Source organism: Elephantulus edwardii, unplaced genomic scaffold (genome assembly GCF_000299155.1).
Source record: "Elephantulus edwardii isolate Elephantulus edwardi_28Jun2011 unplaced genomic scaffold, EleEdw1.0 scaffold00063, whole genome shotgun sequence".
Classification (NCBI taxonomy): domain Eukaryota; kingdom Metazoa; phylum Chordata; class Mammalia; order Macroscelidea; family Macroscelididae; genus Elephantulus; species Elephantulus edwardii.
In genome coordinates, this window is record NW_006399813.1 from 8,898,387 (window position 1) to 8,916,147 (window position 17,761).

Sequence of the window (17,761 nt, forward strand, 5' to 3'; positions counted from 1 at the left end):
GTATGCTAATGATATGCAAATCTTTCTTGATTTTAATTTGACCTTTGGGAATATCTTCAGGGCCTCTCATGGGTCTAGGTTGCTTAAACTTTATTTTGTTTTTTAATTAACTGTTTTTAATTGTGAGGTTATATATAAGCATTTGCCATTCCAACAGTTTTTTACATGTGCAGTTTAATGACAATTCCTCATGTATGCGATCATTAGCATTATTTGCTAATTTTCCCATCATCTTTAACAGGGCCTCAGTGGCCCCCTAACAATGCCTGCCCCTGCGTCCTCTCCCTCCCATCCTTGGTAATCACTAATAAACTTTCTCTCTGTTTTCCTATTTCAAATATTTCATTTAAGTGGGACCAAACCATGTCTGTCCTGTTGTAAGTCACTTAACTTCACCCACCATCATGTCTTCAAGGTCAATCTGTGATGTAGCATGCACCCGGCATTCATTTTCCTTTCTCTCTTGCCATATACTCAGTACAGCCATTGTCCAGTTGGTGAAAGAAATGTGGTCCTGGAATGAGCTAATTGGGACTAACCCTGGCTCTGCTGGTAAATCAAAGGCTGACCTAGACGTGGGTTTCTCTTCTCTGGATATCAGTTCTCTCCTCTGTAAAATCAGGTGTGAAAGGAGAATGGTGGGTTATACTCAAAAGTCAAAGCTGTAATCTACTAGCTGGTCCAAAGGAGAGAGGTGCGGCCGTCTGCTCTTACTAAGATTTAGAGTCCTGGAAATCCAATGGAGGGACAATAATGGGTCTGAATTAACTCTGCGGCAGAGGGTTTGGTTTTGGTGGCATTGAGATGCTCTGATTTCCCATCCCTCAGTCACAAGGCCATCATTCAGAGCAGGCACAGGGGTACTGCTGTATATTAAGGAGCATTTAGCACCTCCCTAAGAAAGAGAAATCAAATCCCTTGCCCAGGATTAGGGAGTCCCAGCCCCCTGTCCATTTAGAGAAATGAGGTTTTTGGCTGTCATTTCTCTCAGCCTGGGCATTGTATTCAATCATTTCTTTCCAAGCCAAAGGATTTTCAAATAAGAGGCTGGAGTTTTCTCTCAAATACAAGCCAAGCGTCTGATTAATAGAGTAGGTTTGCATTTCTTTTCCCTCATGTAAAAATATTTATTAAAAAAAATGTTCCAAAGAGAATATTAATAGCCAAGAATCAGCTCCATGTCAGCTTCTTTGTTCCCCCAGATTTGGGGATGGGAGAAGAGCGTGGGGGGGGGGATGAAAGCCTGGGGCTTTCGGGGTGGCCACTGCTCCCTGAACCCCCAGCCCCAGGGGGCAGCACTTCTCTCCTACTGGAGGGAAAAGCACTGTTATAAGATCTCAGCTCCTGAGCTAGGCCAGGGGGCTGCATCCTTAACCAAAAACATATGTGCCTCAGAGGCTTGGATTGAAAGTGACACAATTTAAAACAAAAGTGCAGCAGAAATTCGCTTATCCTCACTTTCCTAATCCGAAAACTCTGTAATTCTCTCCCAAAGTCCCTCAGGCTCAACTCCAGCCCTTGCTCCCCTCCAGCCTGCGCTCCCTCCCCCAAGGCTCAGCCAAGGCCTCCCCAGCCCCAGCAGGAGGGAGGTCTCCTGTTACTGAGACTTCATCTGCCTTGTAAAAATACACCTTGGCAAGATCTGCCCGTGCCCTGGGAAGCCTTGCTGCCTGGACTAAACAAATGTGCACAATCAAAATAATGACCTGAGATGTCAAAATAAATGAACACGCGACATCTGGAGGTGTACTTCCTTCCCCACATCTTTTCTTTCCCTTCCCCAAGGTCTTCAGGTGCCTCAGGGGCCTGGCAGTTGACTAGCTTTGGCCACAGGTAAAGATGCTCATTTATTTGGGGGTATCACAATAGTCCCTTTGGAAATGCTTCCTAGTTTTGGCCCTAGATCCAGGCTAATAGTTGACAGGGCCTTCTCTAAATCAAGGAGCTCATAATTTGTTCTCTGGTGACACTGGGATGGAGACTACTGGGATGGCATGTTAGAGACTTCTAGTCTGACCTTCCCCCCTTCCCCCCATCATACTCAAGGTAATCTGAGGAAGCGCATGTGTGTAGGAATCTCCCCTATCCTTGGGACCTCCAAAGAAGAGTGCCATCACAGCCTGAAAATGATTTCTAGCAGCCCCAGGCCAAAGTTCTTGCCTCAACTTTCAAAAATCACTCAAGATAGAGGTGGTTACAAGTCAATTTCCTGGTCTCCATGGTGGTGAGGGCCCACTGCCTGCAGGCTTACTGACGGTGGATCTCGGAGGAAACGGCTCACACCATGCTGGCAGATGAACATGACCCAGGAGAGCTGCTTAAAATTGGCATGGCCGTGTCTGGGCTGTTTCCAAGCAATGTAAATCCTGCTTCTGATGGAGCCCCTCAAAGACTTCCCAGAAGCTTTTTCAGGGCCCACAACCTTTAAGCTGGACCTCACACAGGACTTACACAATCTTCAGCATATCACGAGCAAGCTTTATAGCTGCTGGCACTTCCCTGTGTTGGGGAACTCAAACCCGTGCTGATGAATCAGACTGGAACCTTGACTAAAGGCAGTGACTAGCTTGCTCAGGGCTCCCTTTCAGGGCAGGATGGGTAATCACCAAAGTCTCCCCCCAGCACTGATGCTCTGTGGTCTGGGGGACAGGGAACCCCACTTTTATCTTCCCACAGCCTCTTCTTCAAGCACCTGGTGATTGGCAGCAGAGTGGAGCAAGAGCACACTTAGCTCCCAGGCGAGCTTCAAATCTGAGTCTTCTGCTCATTAGCTGTGTGACATTGGGTGGCTTACCCAACTTCTCTGTGCGCTTGTCTCCTTTTGTATGAGATAAAAACGAAGTTAGGTGAGAATGGAGCGCAATAATATGTGTGAGAATTGCTCTTGTATCAACTCTGACTCACGGGGGTGGGGGACCCTAGCTATGAGTCCTTCTCATAGGTTTTCTTTTTTTAAGTATAATTTCCATTTTATTTTCAGATATCTTTTTTCCTTCAGCCTTTAAGAAATCCAACCTTTATATGGGCAGCATCTGCAGGTCTAAATCTGGGTGGAGGTGTTCTGTCCTTCCGGGCTTCACAAGACTGGTTCCTCACCACATTGCTGTGAATGGCACAACTCACAATAGTGCAGTTTCACGTAGAGCTTTGGAAGCACATACACATAGAAGACACTGGTTTTGGAAATGCCCCGGCGGCTGCTGCCTTTACTGTATTTCTGGTTACGAACTTTTTAATTGTCTTGTTTTTGTGCACACAGCGGGCACAGTTCATTCAGCAAAGAGGCTGCACATGGCCTCAGCCCCCCTTTTTTTTGCTGGCTGTTGTTTCCACTTTTCTTTGTCATGTAGGAAGCAAGGGCTCAAGAGAGCGGCTCATAGGTTTCCAATGGCTACCTCTTCAAAGGTAAGCTGGGCAGTCCTGAATAGCCAACCTCTCAACTTCCAATTCAGTGTGGTACTTTGTAACACTCAGGAGTTCCTAATTATGTTTTTCATCAAAAGTCAAAGTCCTTGCTATTGTTGAAGAGTCGGAACTGGCTCATAAGCTGACCCTGTAGAGGGTTTCTGAAGCCATAATTCCCATAGGAGGAAATCTAGGTCTTTCCCCCATAGACTCACTGGTGGATACCAACTGCTGGACTTGTGTGGCCTTTGGGTTAACCCCCTCTGTAGCACAACAGCTATTACCTTAAATGACCATTTCCCAGAGTCCACCTGGCTGAATGACATTCTCTGGTGGTGAGGTCTAGGAAGGTGTGTTTGTACCAGCTACTGAGTGAGCCTTATATGCGTGCAAAGCAGGTAGAGAAGCCTTGTCTCGGAGAAGCCTGACTCTGCTCAAGTCCAGGTTAAGTCTTTCTTATATCCTGGGCCAAGTTCTCCCCGAAGGTGCAGATTTTGGGGGGGTGTTGTTGTTGTTAGGTGCTGTCGAGTAGAGTACAACCCACAGTTAACTATGAACAACAGATCTAAGCCCTATACTATCCTGTGCCATCCTTGGATCTCCTGATACACTAGAGTGCACTGCAGCAGTCACCGTGTCAACCCACCTGGTTGAGGGTCTTCCTCTCCTTTGTTGGCCCTTCTCCTTTTTGAGCATCAGCACCGTTTCCAAGGAATAACCTCTCCTGGCAACATACTGGTACCAAGGGTGTTAACTATTATCCGATATATGAGGTGAAGTCTCATCAAGCCTGCCTCCAAAGAGCACTCTTGACTGCACCCTCTCCAAGTCATATTTGTTTGTCCTTTTAGCAGCCCGTGAGATATTCAGTGCTCTTCTCCAACATCACAGCTATCAGTTCTCTTTCTGTCATCCTTATTCACTGTCCAGCTCTCAGATGGATAGCAAGTGAATGGAAAGACCATGGCCTGAATCAGATGCATGTTAGTCCTCAAACTGACATCATTACTCCTCAGTAATTTGGAGAGATCCCTAACTGCACTTTCCCAGTGTAATACATCTCCTGATTTCCTGACTCCTGGTACCACGGGGGTGTTAACTATGATCCAAGTAAGATGAAATTGTTGACAGTTTCAATCTTTTCTCGATCCATCGTGATGTTGCCTATTGGTTTAGTGATAAGAATCTTTGTTTTCTTGAGTGAGATAGATATAATCCATACTAAAGGCTACATTCCTTGATCTTCTGTAACAAGTGCATCAAGTCCTCTTCACTTTCAGCAAGCAAGGTTGTAAAGATTTTGGATGGTTTGTGACAAATGCTCTGATATCAAAAAAAGGCAAAGTATAAGCTCTATTCCAGTGTTTGTATAGCTGAACACCCCTTCTTGTAAACCACAATTCTTGACCTCTGCCCAGGTGTGCTCCCCCACTTATCATTCAAGATTATTGGCTCTGATTGTAAACTATCACATCTCTTAAAGCAATGTCATGCAACAGTGCCACAGAGGAAATGGGGTTGTGGGGATTTTTTTTAGGATTCTTACACAGAACAAGCATTCTTACCTGTCACCTATGGTTCTTATGTCCCTACCACCTCCACACATTTTAGAAAATGAGTTAACAATGGACCATTTCTCTTTGTAATGGTTTAAGAGGAGACCTCATGATGGACAAATGAACCATCTCCTGAGAGTTCACATGTGAACTCCCCAGCTCCAGAGGAGCCCAGAGAGAGGCTCACTGTTGGGGAAAACCTGGAGAAAACCTGACTCAGGCCAGAACTAGCCTGAAGGACTCGGAAGGTCCCTGGTTGGAGTTTCTCTGAATGGTACAAAGGTTAAAAGGCTCATCTGCTATCTGTAAGGTTGGAGGTTCAAGTTCACTTGGAGGACTGAAAAGAAAGGCCAAGTGATCTACTTCTAAAACCCAATGGAGCAGGTTTTCCTCTCTGATGCACATGCTTTGGTTTAGGAGACTGAATCCACTCCCCATGCCCTGCAGAGGACCGGGCACCCCAGCTGTGGTTCAGGAAGCACTTGATCTGGGAGGGCGGGCTACCCACTCCCCACATTTCTTTTCAGAACACAACTTTGTGTTTGAATAAAGAATCCTTGTGTCTCCCTCACCCAACAGCACCTCAGTGCACGGTGTGATGCTGAGGGAAAAGCCTTTGTCAGAAGTTGGCTTTCTCCTGCTTTTATATGGAAGGGGAAGCCTAGGAAGGTAGAAAATGAGTAAGAATGGATATGGGTGAGTTAGCAGAGAGCGAGCGGGAGCAAGAGTCCAAATCTATTCTGTTGTGGATTTCAAGCATGGCCACAAATTCACTGACATTCTTGCCTTTGAAAGGTGGTGTCTATGTGCCCTCCTCTTAAATTTAGCTCTAGTCAATCAAGTATGGCGGTAACTATGTGCTACCTTAACAAGGCTTAGTCTTCAAAAGGGCAAGGTTTGCCGGGAACAGTCACTCTTACAGGGAGGGTTGGTGACCTAAGAGTCACCATTGTACTGTCCACCCAAAGGCACACAGTTTGAATCTATCAGCTGCTCCATGGGACAAAGACGGTCCATCCCCTATGCGATTTATCATTTCTGAACACCCGCTGGAGGGTCAGCTCTGAGTCAGATCCAACTTGGTATCACATAATAACAATGAGAAGTCACTCTTGGAGCCCTGAGCTCCCATGAGGCCCAGAAGGCTGACTCCTTTGAGACCTCACATTGTGAGGAAGCCCAGGGCTCACAGAGAGGCCTTGCCTACACATGCTGGCCAACAGACCCTGTTAACTTTCCAGTCACCCAGACCAGGTGCCAGATGTGTGAGAGGAGCGGCCCCCAGAGCATTTCAGTCTCCTCAAATTCTAGTCACCTTTAGCCATTCACATCACCCCAGCAGAAGCCCCAAGACGTGGTGGAGCAGAGTCAAAGCAACACTAGAATACCTTCTCTGAAGACACACAGTCTTTGTGTTACAGTTCAGGAATGTAATAAAATGGTTGTTTTATGCCCTTAAGTTTGGGGAAGGTTTAATATATAATAATGATCAGGGCAGCTCTCAACAATGGGTATGCACAGTGTCTTCAGAACTAGGGTCCGGGTGTTCAGTATTGGAGAAAGGTAGCCCCAGTTTTGCGATGAGCTTAAGAGCTGGTTTACTGACCTGGAGAGGCCAGAAGTGAATGTCGCTCTCTGGCTGGGTGACTGCATGTCAGCCAAACACGATGCGGGTCTGACCCAAGGCTCAAGGACCTCTCCCGTTCTCTCTGCTCTGCCAGCCCTTCTGGGCCTCACGCACAGGCTGAGTGCTCCCTCTGTGCATACTAAGGGGGGCAGGACTGTTTAGTCTGCTGGGCACATTCCTGGATTTTTAAAATAAATATCAGATTATGAGCGACTCAGCCTGAAGCTGTCATCTGGCCAGGCCGGAGACTTCTGAAGTGCCCCTTGGGAGGGAGCAGTAGGAATGGCAGGTTGAAGGTGATCGCCTGAGACCAGAAACTCCATTCCTGCTGTAACTTGATAATACAGAGGTTTCCAGGCTTCTCTGGAGCCCAGGGAAGTCCTCACAGGGAGCCAGGCAACCTCTATGTGTGCAATGTGCACAATGAAAAGGAGTGAGGAATCAATTTGCAAACGTGTGTCAGGCACAGTGTTAGGAAGGGTCTCTCAGAATTTACTGTTATTAGACCCATTACTCAGATGAAGACACTGAGGTTTAGAGGTGTTAAATAACTTTCTCAAAGCCAAAACCTAGTAAGTGGCTATGATTTGAACGGGGTTTCGCCTGACTCCCAGGCTCTCGCTCTTCAGCACTATGCCATGTTTCTTCTGCAGGTCTAAACCAGGGAGCACATCCACGCCAGACACCCCAAATGCACACACCTCTTGCCAGCCTTTTTTGCTGTTCCCAAAGCCCTATCCCGCCTGCACGGAGTCATTCTCCACTGTGACTCCCTTTTTCCATTTCACCCTTCGCTGGATCATTTTATGCCTCTATTCCCTCTGCTAATTCAAACTAATTAAAGTATAAAATAGAATAATTGCTTCCATCCCTATACTCTTTTCCCATGCACCCCGAGCACGGGAGTTATATATTCCCTTTCTGGGAGTGGCCAGCCTGACAAGCTGGGTGGAAACTAGGGCTCTCGAGTTTCTTTTCATCTTGTTGTTTGGCTTTTCAGTTGGCTCGCAGCCTGGTTTTTCCCCTGGACTTGCTGTCTGACTTCCATTAGACACTGAAAGTATTACAGGAGTGACTCGTAGTCACACCGGTAATATCTGCTGGTGCACCAGCAAGGAAGCCAGCAGGACGCTGTCGGGAAGACCCAGGCATCCTATAAGTGGAGTGCCTGGGCAATTAAAACGATTGGGGAATCGGCTCCCAAATTTTCCCCTGGGACTGGCAGGTCTTAAATCTATTAACAGTACATTAACATCGACTTGTTAGGCAGTGGCACTAATGACCCAACACTTCTTACTAGTCCCATTTCTTAATTACATTTAATTAACTCTAAAAGAGGGTGGGGGAAGTAGAGGAAAAGAGAAAGGGAGCTGTGTTTGTTCTAGACCTGTGGTGTTGTTTAACAGCTCAGCTCAACTCACTGCTCTCTCAGTGGTTCTCACTCATGGCGACCCCCCATCGGCTTGAGAGGAGACGGCTCACCTTTCTCCCACAGAGCCAAAGGTGGATTCGAACTGTCAGAGACTGCAGGGCTTTGGGCCAGCTGTTACCTCACTGTGGTGTCCTCTGGAGAGACTGAAACCTTTCTAGGTCGACAGGAAAAAGTACTAGGGGGGTAGTGTGTTAGGTGCCTGGCGGCTAACCTGGTAAGGCCAATGTTCACATCTTCTTGTTGCTACGTGGGAGAAAGACAGGCAGCCTCCTCTTGGAAAGATCTATAACCTCAGAAGGGGCACCATCAGTTAATGTAGCTTGGTTTACGCTGAACGTGAGGCCAGGGTTCTCCTCTCATACATGTCAATGGCCAAGAATGCAATAGGGTTACCCTGGTGGCATAATGGTTAATTACTTCGCTACTAATTCAGAGGTTGGCTGTTTGGCCTCCCTGGGTGTTCTGAGGGAGAAAAATGTCTACTTCTATCAAGATTCCAGCCTTGGAAACCCAATGGAACAGGGCTACTCCATTAGGGAGTCACTGTGAGGCCGAATGGACTCAATGTCATTGGATCTGTACTTGGGGAGGGGAAGGGAATACAAAGCAAAAGCTGGAGGGCAGGCTCGAGGCCGGGGGTGAAACAGAATGCCCAGGTATTTGTTGGTGAAGTACCGACAAGCCCTATTACCATAAGGCCTTAGATGGTCTTGAAACTTTCTGGAAACTTCAACCTAGACTTTGTTCACTGCCTCAAAATGGTAAAATACTTGTCCAACAAAAGAACAGGATTCCTACCCTCTTGAAAGAGTTCAACCTACAGGGCAGCCATTCAGCTTGTAAGCACACACTGCTCACAAATCAGTAAGTTCTTTCGCTCTTAACAGTGAGCCCAACTACTTGGCTTTTGGGGTTGTCTTCTGGAGAAGGAGACACCCTCCAATTCCAGGGTCATAGACAAGTCTTGTACAAACCCGAGAGAGAGTTTTAGATTTATCATCTCTGTCTTTATAGAGAAAGAAACTGAGTCCCTGAGAAGTGAAGGGATTTGGCACAGTTACTCGGCTAACTTGACGTGAGGCCAGAACTGGAGCACAGGCCCCCCGGCTCGCCTGAGGCCCACAGGCTGTCTCACTCTGCTGCTTGTCTTTCTTCTAATAATCTCTCACTATGTCTGAGACAGGCTTTTTTTCCTGTGGGTACCTTTGGAAATGCTTCTCTGCACTCTAGAACAAAGGAATAAAAACACACAGGAGAAGTGGAGGAGACCATACTTTATCAAAACTATGGTGAGCATGTGATGTGTGAGGCTGGGTAAAATGCAATCCTCCATCTTTTGTCTCTAGAGAGTCTCACGTTGACCTCGACACAGTGAAGTCAAGAGACGTGCCCAAGCTTACTCAGCGACCAAATGGGCCAGAAAAGATTTGAATTCAAGGCTTTGGCATTCAGAGATTATCCTAATGTCTAACGGAAAGAGAAGCTCTGAGAAGGTCATACCACCCATCGTAGGAAAACCAGCCTAAAACCCAGGTCATCTCCATTTTCTGACTGTGCCTGTGACATACTTTTCCTTGATGAGATCCAAACTCTCAGTGGATACCCTGTGCTCCCAGAAGATCAGCCTCAAACAGATGGGCTTGCTGCTTTGTTCTTGGCCCTCATCCCTGGACGCAGCCCCAGGTAATATCACCTGGCTACCTATTTCTACAGAAATTATGTCTCTTCAGGTGACAGGCCTCAGAGATCCACCACAAATCTTAAGATCTTGCCCCCTGATCACAGCTCTATCTGGCACGGGGTCGTTCCCTCCTAATATCTCACCTACAAAGAGACAGACTGGTAGCACTAAACACAGATTCTTCTTATATTTGCTCTTCATGACTGGCTACTTCTCAAGACTTTATTGGATGCAGACAGTAGGACAAATTGGAAAGCAGTGGCAGTGATGAGAGCAAAGGAGAAGGTATTCACAAATAAGTTATGTTGACGCTTTGTTTGTCCACTCTGCTGCTCTCAGTCCAAGGCTCACCCATAGTTTCCAAAGACAGTTCACTCCCTGTATCCCATTCTGGCCCCCAGCACTATCCCACACCTGCTCCTTCTGTTTGATAGTCAGTGAAATTTCAAAAGATCTGCTGCTAAAATCTATGCCTTGGTACCTTCTAGGTTCTGTTGAATCACTCCTATTTGCTTTTTCTGCCTTTCCACCTCAATGGGATTGAAGAACCCAAGAAAGACTTGCTTCCCAGAGTCTCCTGCCTACTGCCGCTGAACGTATTGTCTATTGAAAAGACGATTATGCATCTATCCAATCCCTTTAACTATCCTTTACTTAACTACCCGGGTAACCATCTATCCATTCTCTCTTCTGTCTAAATTCCTGCAGAAATATATGGAATCGTGCCCACCAAATGTTAACATGATGGGATGGACGTTAGGAGTGGAGAAATTGATGCCTTACTGCTTGTACCTTCTCTGTAGATATTGTGTGAATTTCTATGGTAAGTACATACAATTTCTACTTTAAAAAATAACTGTTTGTCTTAAAAACAAAGAATGGGAAGACAGGGAAAAGAACTTCTATAATTTAATCTACTATTACAGATGTTTGACCACATGTCTCTCTCACTGTAGGCAACTTAAGATCAACAACCGAGTATGATTCATTTAGATATTTTCCCTAGTACTTTATTCCCAGCAAATGTGCACCAGTTCTTTTATAATGTGTGGGTTCTTTCAGAACCCACTGACTATTTTGGAATTACAGTTCAGCATTTATTTTTAGACCGTCCTACCCATTCTAGGTTAGGCAAAGTCTTATCTAGTTCTATCTTGTTCCCCTCTGGACCTGCTTATGCAGGGGACCAGATGAAAGAAGGTAAGGAAGACAGGTGGGTTAAAGAGTATCTGCATGAAATTTGCATGCAATTAGCATCTGATTTGTGTCATCTATCTGCAAGTAATTTTCAATTTAGAACTGCATCACTGCTTCTCTTAATGGTTTCCTGTGCCCACTGGCCTCTTCCTTCCTCCCTCTACCCACCTCCCCTCCTGTTGGTTAAGATTTTTTATGTTTGAAAAGAAAGGAGGCAAAGAGGACTCTGGGAAGGGTGAAGTTGAAGGACACCCAGAATCCTTTGAGAGTCTCTGAAGAGTGATACACGAGCTGGGAGGGACCTTGTGAAAGCATCCTTCTCTTGCGCGAGTGTGTGTCCTTGGTTACCAAGGCTGGTCCTCTCTCTTTTTTTCTCTTCCTTTGGTGTCTCCATGTGTAGGGCAATGACAAGACTTTGCTACTGCTTGGCAACTGGCAGAATGAATGGCTATACCTGCCTTTTGTATGCTTCTTGCCTTGCTTTCTAGATCTCTATACATCTGGTGGACCCCTTGTCTCTCTTGTCTTTCACCACAGCACCACTGCATTTGCATTCTCTCTGTCCACACCCACTGAGAACAGACACAAACGGACAACTTGAAGAAATAACCTCTCCGTCACAGAGGGTGGGGATCTGGCTCAGGGCAGGAGTCCATTTCACAAGGCTTTCCATCTCTCAAGGCATCGCTAGCTGCAGCTTCCCAAGGCGGACCAGCTTCTACGCTGCACCAGACTAAGACTCGAGCCAAGATTTTTATCTCCTTCAGGGGCCCTATCTTGGGTCTGTCTCTCTTAGGACTGGGCCCAGCCTGCAGGCCTGGATTATTTACACCTCTCTGGCTCCCTTGAGCAGCAGACTCTGTGGGCCCGGGAGCAGTAAATCTACCTCCTAATCACACCAAGCTGTTCCGTGCAGTCTGGCCCGTTCTTGCGGGGCTGTTCATCACGCGCACCGACAGAGGCTGTGGCCTAGAGAGAGGCCTCCGGGAAGTAGCTGGCCCCCATTTGCTTCTTTCTGGCTCCTACTAATGCCTCCAGGGGCTCTGCTTTCTCACCAGGCCCTTGGACAGCAAGTCAAGGGGTCTCTCTTATTACTAGAAACAGCTACTGAGTAAAGGCCACAGATGACCAGCTCTTCTCGGGACGCAGAAAGGAAGGAGAGGGAATTGGCACTTACCTGTCTTTCGGACATGACATACAGGTAGCGCTGATCAATGGAGAAGGCCATATCCCGGAGGATGGGGCTCCCATCTTTGAAGACAGAGATCATCTCATACTGGACCCCACCATGGGGGGGACCATCTGCCCGAATCTGTGAGAAAAAGCAAGGACATCTTTAACATCTACACTCAACATTCTTCTGTGGGCTAACCTGCCTTTCCCTGAAGTATGGAGCAGTTCAGACAGAAGCCCCTCTCTGCAGCTGCCCCCTGAACTAGGCTCGGCTGCAGGGAAGGTGGAAGGGCCACTGATATCAAATAGCCCAGCTTTCATCTGGGGGAATCTGTTCTCAAGCAGCCCAAGTGTACTGGGTGTAGATTTCTGATGGTGGGTTTCTTTGCATCTGCACATACTCAATTAGGCATAATACTGAATATTTCTCCATGGTTATTTTATGTCCATGTATATACATTTATAGCACTGTGGGGTGCAGCTGGGCACGCATCAGTGTGCCGGGACACTCGTCTTTGTGGCTCGGGGAGCACTCTCATCCCCTCTACAGGGCTCTTGCCTTAGGCAGGAGAACAGCAAGACAACACAAGGCGGAATGGCAAGACAGTACAAACCACAACCAAGCTGGTCATTGAGAGATTACAATTTTTAAGAATCTATGGAAAGTCTCTTGGCTCCAAAATCTAGCCCCTAAATGTCTGAAAATCTATCCCACTAGCATTAGTGATCCAGAAACCCAGCAAGTGGTTTTGAGTCCATGCCAACATACTATGACAGAAGGGACTTGGACACCCTCTCGTCCTTGCTCTCGGCCCTTGGAATCAATGAGGTAGTTTGGTAAAACCTTGATCTCAGGTCCCTACCAATGAATCAGAGTCAATGTGAGTGGGGCTGAGGCATCTTTCAGTTTCAAAGCTCCCTGGGTGAGTTTAAGGAATGGCAGGGGCTAGAAGCACTGAGCTGATACAACAGCTCTCAAACCGGCCTACTTAGTAAAATGCATTGCAGGATTTTAACTTATATTTTGGATTCACTAGAGATAGGGCCTTAGAATGTGAATTTCTAACAGATTCCCAGCGAATGAGGCTGAGGATAAGGAAGAGGATTGAGACACAGTCCTGGTGGTGTAATGCATAAAATGTATGCCAGCTAGAAAAATAATTCAACAATTAGATTTCCAGCCTTGAAGATTTCCAGCCTTGGAAACCTGATGAAGGGTTGTTATGAGTCAGAACCCTCTGGAAGGCAGAGGGTAATCTCATCTCATCTAGGAGTCTTGGGTGATGCAGACGATGAATTGCAGAACAGACTTCTCATCTTTCTCCTGCAAAGCAACTTGTGGATTTGAACCAAGCACCTTTGCATCAGCAGTGCAATTCCTCACTGTTAAGCCAGTGAGGTATAAGTTAATGCACTTGGCTGCTAACTGGAAGGTCATAGGTCCCAATCTACCCAAAGGCACCTAGGAAGAAAGGCCTGGTGATCTACTTCTGACAAATCAGCCACAGGAAACTATGGAGTCACAGCTCTGCTCCCACATCTGTGAGGTCACCTGAATGATGCCTGTCTCTGTGGTGACTGGCTCTTCAATCTTTTCTAACCTCAAAAAGAAAACAAAAATCCTCACACCTCGACCAAAAGGAAGCATCATGACAAACAGAAAACGGGACTGTCAAGGATTCTATCTTATTTGAATCTACGATCAACGTTCATAGACACAAAACCCCAGCCCAATCCATGACTAGCAAGTAAAGTCAGCCTCACAGCAACCTTGAAGGACAGAACAGAGCCGCTTACTGGGAAGCAAGTTGGTCCATCTTCCTCCTGCAGAGCTGCGGGTGGGTTTGGATCCCCTGGCATTTTGGCGAGCAGCCAAGTTCTTTGAGCATGGTGTCACTAGGGTTACTTCTCATGGAAACAATAATCAAGACATGAAACAATGCATTGCACTGGGCAAAGGTGCTGAAAAGGATCTCCTTAAAGGTTCACAAAGAGAGAATACCACTTTGAGGAAGAGAGTACATCTGACCCTCACGGTATTGTGAATTGCTTCATATATGCATTGATCTGCCAATGAAAAGGTATGCAGTCTAAACCCATCAGGTGCTCCACAGGAGAAGCATGGGAGGAGGACGGACAATCAACTCCCATGTGACTTGCTGACTCTGAAAACCCACTGGAGGGTCAGCTATGGGTCAGTTCAATTCTATGGTACACAACAACAACATATGCTCAGGGAAGCTTGACAATGGATAGAGAGGACTGAAGGAGAGCTGACGCATGTGAATTGGGGGGTTCACAAAGGATACACTGACGGTACCATGGACTGCTCAAAGAATGAACCAATCTGACTTGGAAGGAGTGTAGCCAGAAGACTCCATGGCGGTGAGGATGCTGACTTCATCTAAAACGTATTATCAGGAGGGATTAATCCCTAGAAGAAGACATCCTGCTTAGCAAAGTACAAGGTCAATGTAAAAGAGGAGCACTGCCAGGGAGCTCTAGTGGCCTAGTGGCAAGAAGCTGCACTGCAATCCCAGAGGTACGCGATTCGAATCCACCAGATGCTCTGCTGGAGAAGGAGGGGCAATCTCCTCCTGTACCAGTCAGATCTGATTTGATGGTACACACACGTGCGCGCGCACACACACACACACACACACACACACACAAAATAAACTTTAAAAAATTTTTTTAAAAAGAGGAAGACTATCAGCAAGGTAGATGACCACAGTGACTGCAAAAGTGGGCTCAAACGTGGCAGTGTTTGTGAGGACGGCACAGCACTGAGGGGCATTTCATTCCACTGTGGACAGGGTTGTTACAAACCGGAACCGACTCAATCAGACAACCATCCTTGTGTAACAATCTGCTGTTGTATATTATTGGTTAGAACCAACCCACGGCTGACCCTCTAGCAGGTTTTCAGAGGGAGAGGATTGCACAGGAAGAGACTTCCTACAAAGCGAAGGTATACAGTTGGTGGTTTGGCCAGTACAATTTCTTACCACTTAAGCGACTGAGGCATGACAGAAGAATTCCCTATGGTTTAAACAAAAATTGACAGCATAGAAACCTTGGTTTCAATGTGCTCCTATCCTTAAGACTTTTACCAGCTGCTGACCAACCTTCTCTAACTCATCTTTGTCATTACCTTCTGCCTATCTAAACATCCTTTAAGATCATGTCTCACCTCCTCCATGGAGTCTTAGAACCCTATAGCTTACTACCAAACTCTCTGCCCCCACCCCCGCCACCACCTGGATGATGTTTTCCCTAGCAGATATTTTGTCGTAGGTTTATAATCAACTGACTTGTTCATTGATTATACACACGCTCATATTTATTGACTATCGACTTCAGTTGTTCTCTGATTGCTTCACATGCATACGTCCTGTCAACATTTTAAAGACAGAGGTGTGCTTTCTATTTCCCTTATAAACCTCTGTTGACAAAAACCAGACTGGATACACTGTTGGTGTTGGATAAAAGAGAATGCTTGAGAAGGTTGCTTGAAAGGAGATGAACTGAGGTGAGCAAGCAGCCTGGACCTTAAGTGCTGAATCAAAGTGAGGTCCAAACACATTTGCTCTGGAAGATTCTAAGATGAAAGCATCGCTTCTCCACCACCTCCTTCCCTCTAGTTGTTTCTCCCTACCACCTTGTGAGCTCCTTAGGGCAGGAACCAGGACTGAGCTTGTGCCTAATGCCACAAGAAATGTAAACAGATGGGCATACTTTCAACTCTTCCTGTCGGAGTGTGGGGAAGGGACAGCATTGATTGAGAGTTGGGAGACTGAGACAAGAGCTTCCATTTGTATTTCTTTACATTTCCAAGGTCCTCTGCCCTAGAGGATCGGGATGAGATAGAATCAATAAGCCCTCCTGTGAGTTTGTATATTCGAGGATCCCAAGACAGGCATGGCCTGAACCTGTTGGGAAGGGCTGCTCTGCCAATGAATGGAAAACACCATGAACTTGAAATTGAGTGCTCAGTGGCAGAAATAGCAGATTCCTCCCTGAAGGGCTTGAGTGGACCTCAGGGCTGGAAATAGTACATCAGGACTTAGGGGTAGAAGGCTGTATTCTCCTCAACACTTTGAGGGACCTTCGGTTTGAAGTTGAGGAGGTGACTTCAATACACTCTTCCACTGATTGTCTTTCCCTCTTGTTCTTATCTTAGAACAAGACAAGAACTCTGCCTAACTCTGTGGGCTCCTCTAGGCTCCACTCTTGCCTTTTTCCTGTCAAGTTGGTGACCTTCCTATGCTCTGAGCTGTTGTACTGACGATTCTTACTAAAGCCATCCTCTCCATGGTGGGTTCAAGGAGTCACTTAGTTCACTCTTAGAGTGAAGACAAGACTCAAGGGGTTATTGATGATGTTTCAGGGCTGAGGTTCCCTGTCTCTACTCTATAGCTGTGCTAATTATAACACTGAAGGAACGTATGAAGGAGAGCTTCTGTCTGGGGGAATGCCTTACAATGGGAAGAACTCCCCTGACCCTGCAAAGCAGCACGCTCCCTTAGACGGACCTGGACCAGCTGCCTTTGGCTTGTGATAACCCGCATGGGTCAGAGCAGAACTGCACTCATAGGTTTTCAATGGCTGATTTTTTTTTTTTTAGCAACAGGTTGCCAGCTCTTTCTTCCAAGATCCCTCTGGGTGGATTTACCTCATTTTCTTCATTAGCATCTGAAAATTATCTGATTAGCAGATGGATGCAGAAACCATACCACCCAGAGATTTCTTTAAGTCTCCACCAAATCCCTCCAGAAAATCCACACAATTCCTGTATAGTGAAAGGTCAAAGGGAGACATGACAGTCACGGCCATAGGTTAGCTTGACTTTGCTTTACTGCCTCTGTAAAAATGGGGTGCATACGGTTCCTTTCTCTTTTGAGTCTGAGCTGCACCCATGTCCATCAGTGCTCCTCCCCACCTACTCCCAGCAGTGGCTCCTGTCTAGGGAGGTTTCTATATCCTTTACTTGTTTCCTGAGCCCCAGGAGCTGAGCAAGCACCCTCCTCCCTTGTGCCTGGCCCAGGATCTCCCTGTCTAGGAAAATGGGTTAACCCCATCAGCTGGAGCAGCTACCCTCCCCGGGAACCTGGGCACTTGCCTGGATGCCCACACAAGGCCTGGAGCTGAGTCAAAGAGAACAAGCCGTCCCACACTCTGCTACATCCCAGCCAGCACCGACTGCCACTGGTAACTGTGTGCTGAGGCAAAGGCCTAACAGAGATCCCTGACTCTTTCCAGCTCCAATATGCCTCCCTCTCAAAATCATTCAGTGAGTCATGTCAAGCCAGAGTCAATCCTACATAATAAATCCTCACATCCACAAAACAAAATCAGAACAAAATATCTTTGGTGCTGGACATTAGGTAAGCTATCTTATTTCATGCAATTCTAAATCCTTGGCGAGAAGGGTAGTCAGTGTTGACCAAGAAGTCTCCGTTTCCCCCCTCACTTTACACTATTTGGCACAAGCATGTGTAACCGTTCACGAGGGTAGAGAAGATGGGGAAGGGTGGTGCCAGACAGGAGGCCAAGGGTCTAGGAAAATGAGGCAGGCTGACAGCCAACAGAAAGGCAGAGGAGGTCAACTGGCTAGGGGAGCTCTCTCTCCTCTCCAGGATTCCCTTTGCTCCCTCCAAGTAACGAGCTCCAGTGGACTGGGAGCTCCT

General features: G+C 46.7%; 1 protein-coding gene across 2 annotated transcripts in view; it reads right to left on the bottom strand.

Moving 5' to 3' along the window:
* Nucleotides 1-17,761, bottom strand: part of PLXNA2 (plexin A2) — a 297,126-nt gene that overhangs the window by 150,470 nt on the left and 128,895 nt on the right. Inside the window, exon 4 of one of the 2 annotated variants that reach the window (XM_006887939.1) lies at nt 12,076-12,210. In XM_006887939.1, coding sequence (XP_006888001.1) covers nt 12,076-12,210 — 135 coding nt within the window. The remainder of the gene's footprint in view (nt 1-12,075; nt 12,211-17,761) is intronic. The other variant, XM_006887940.1, reaches the window with a different exon arrangement.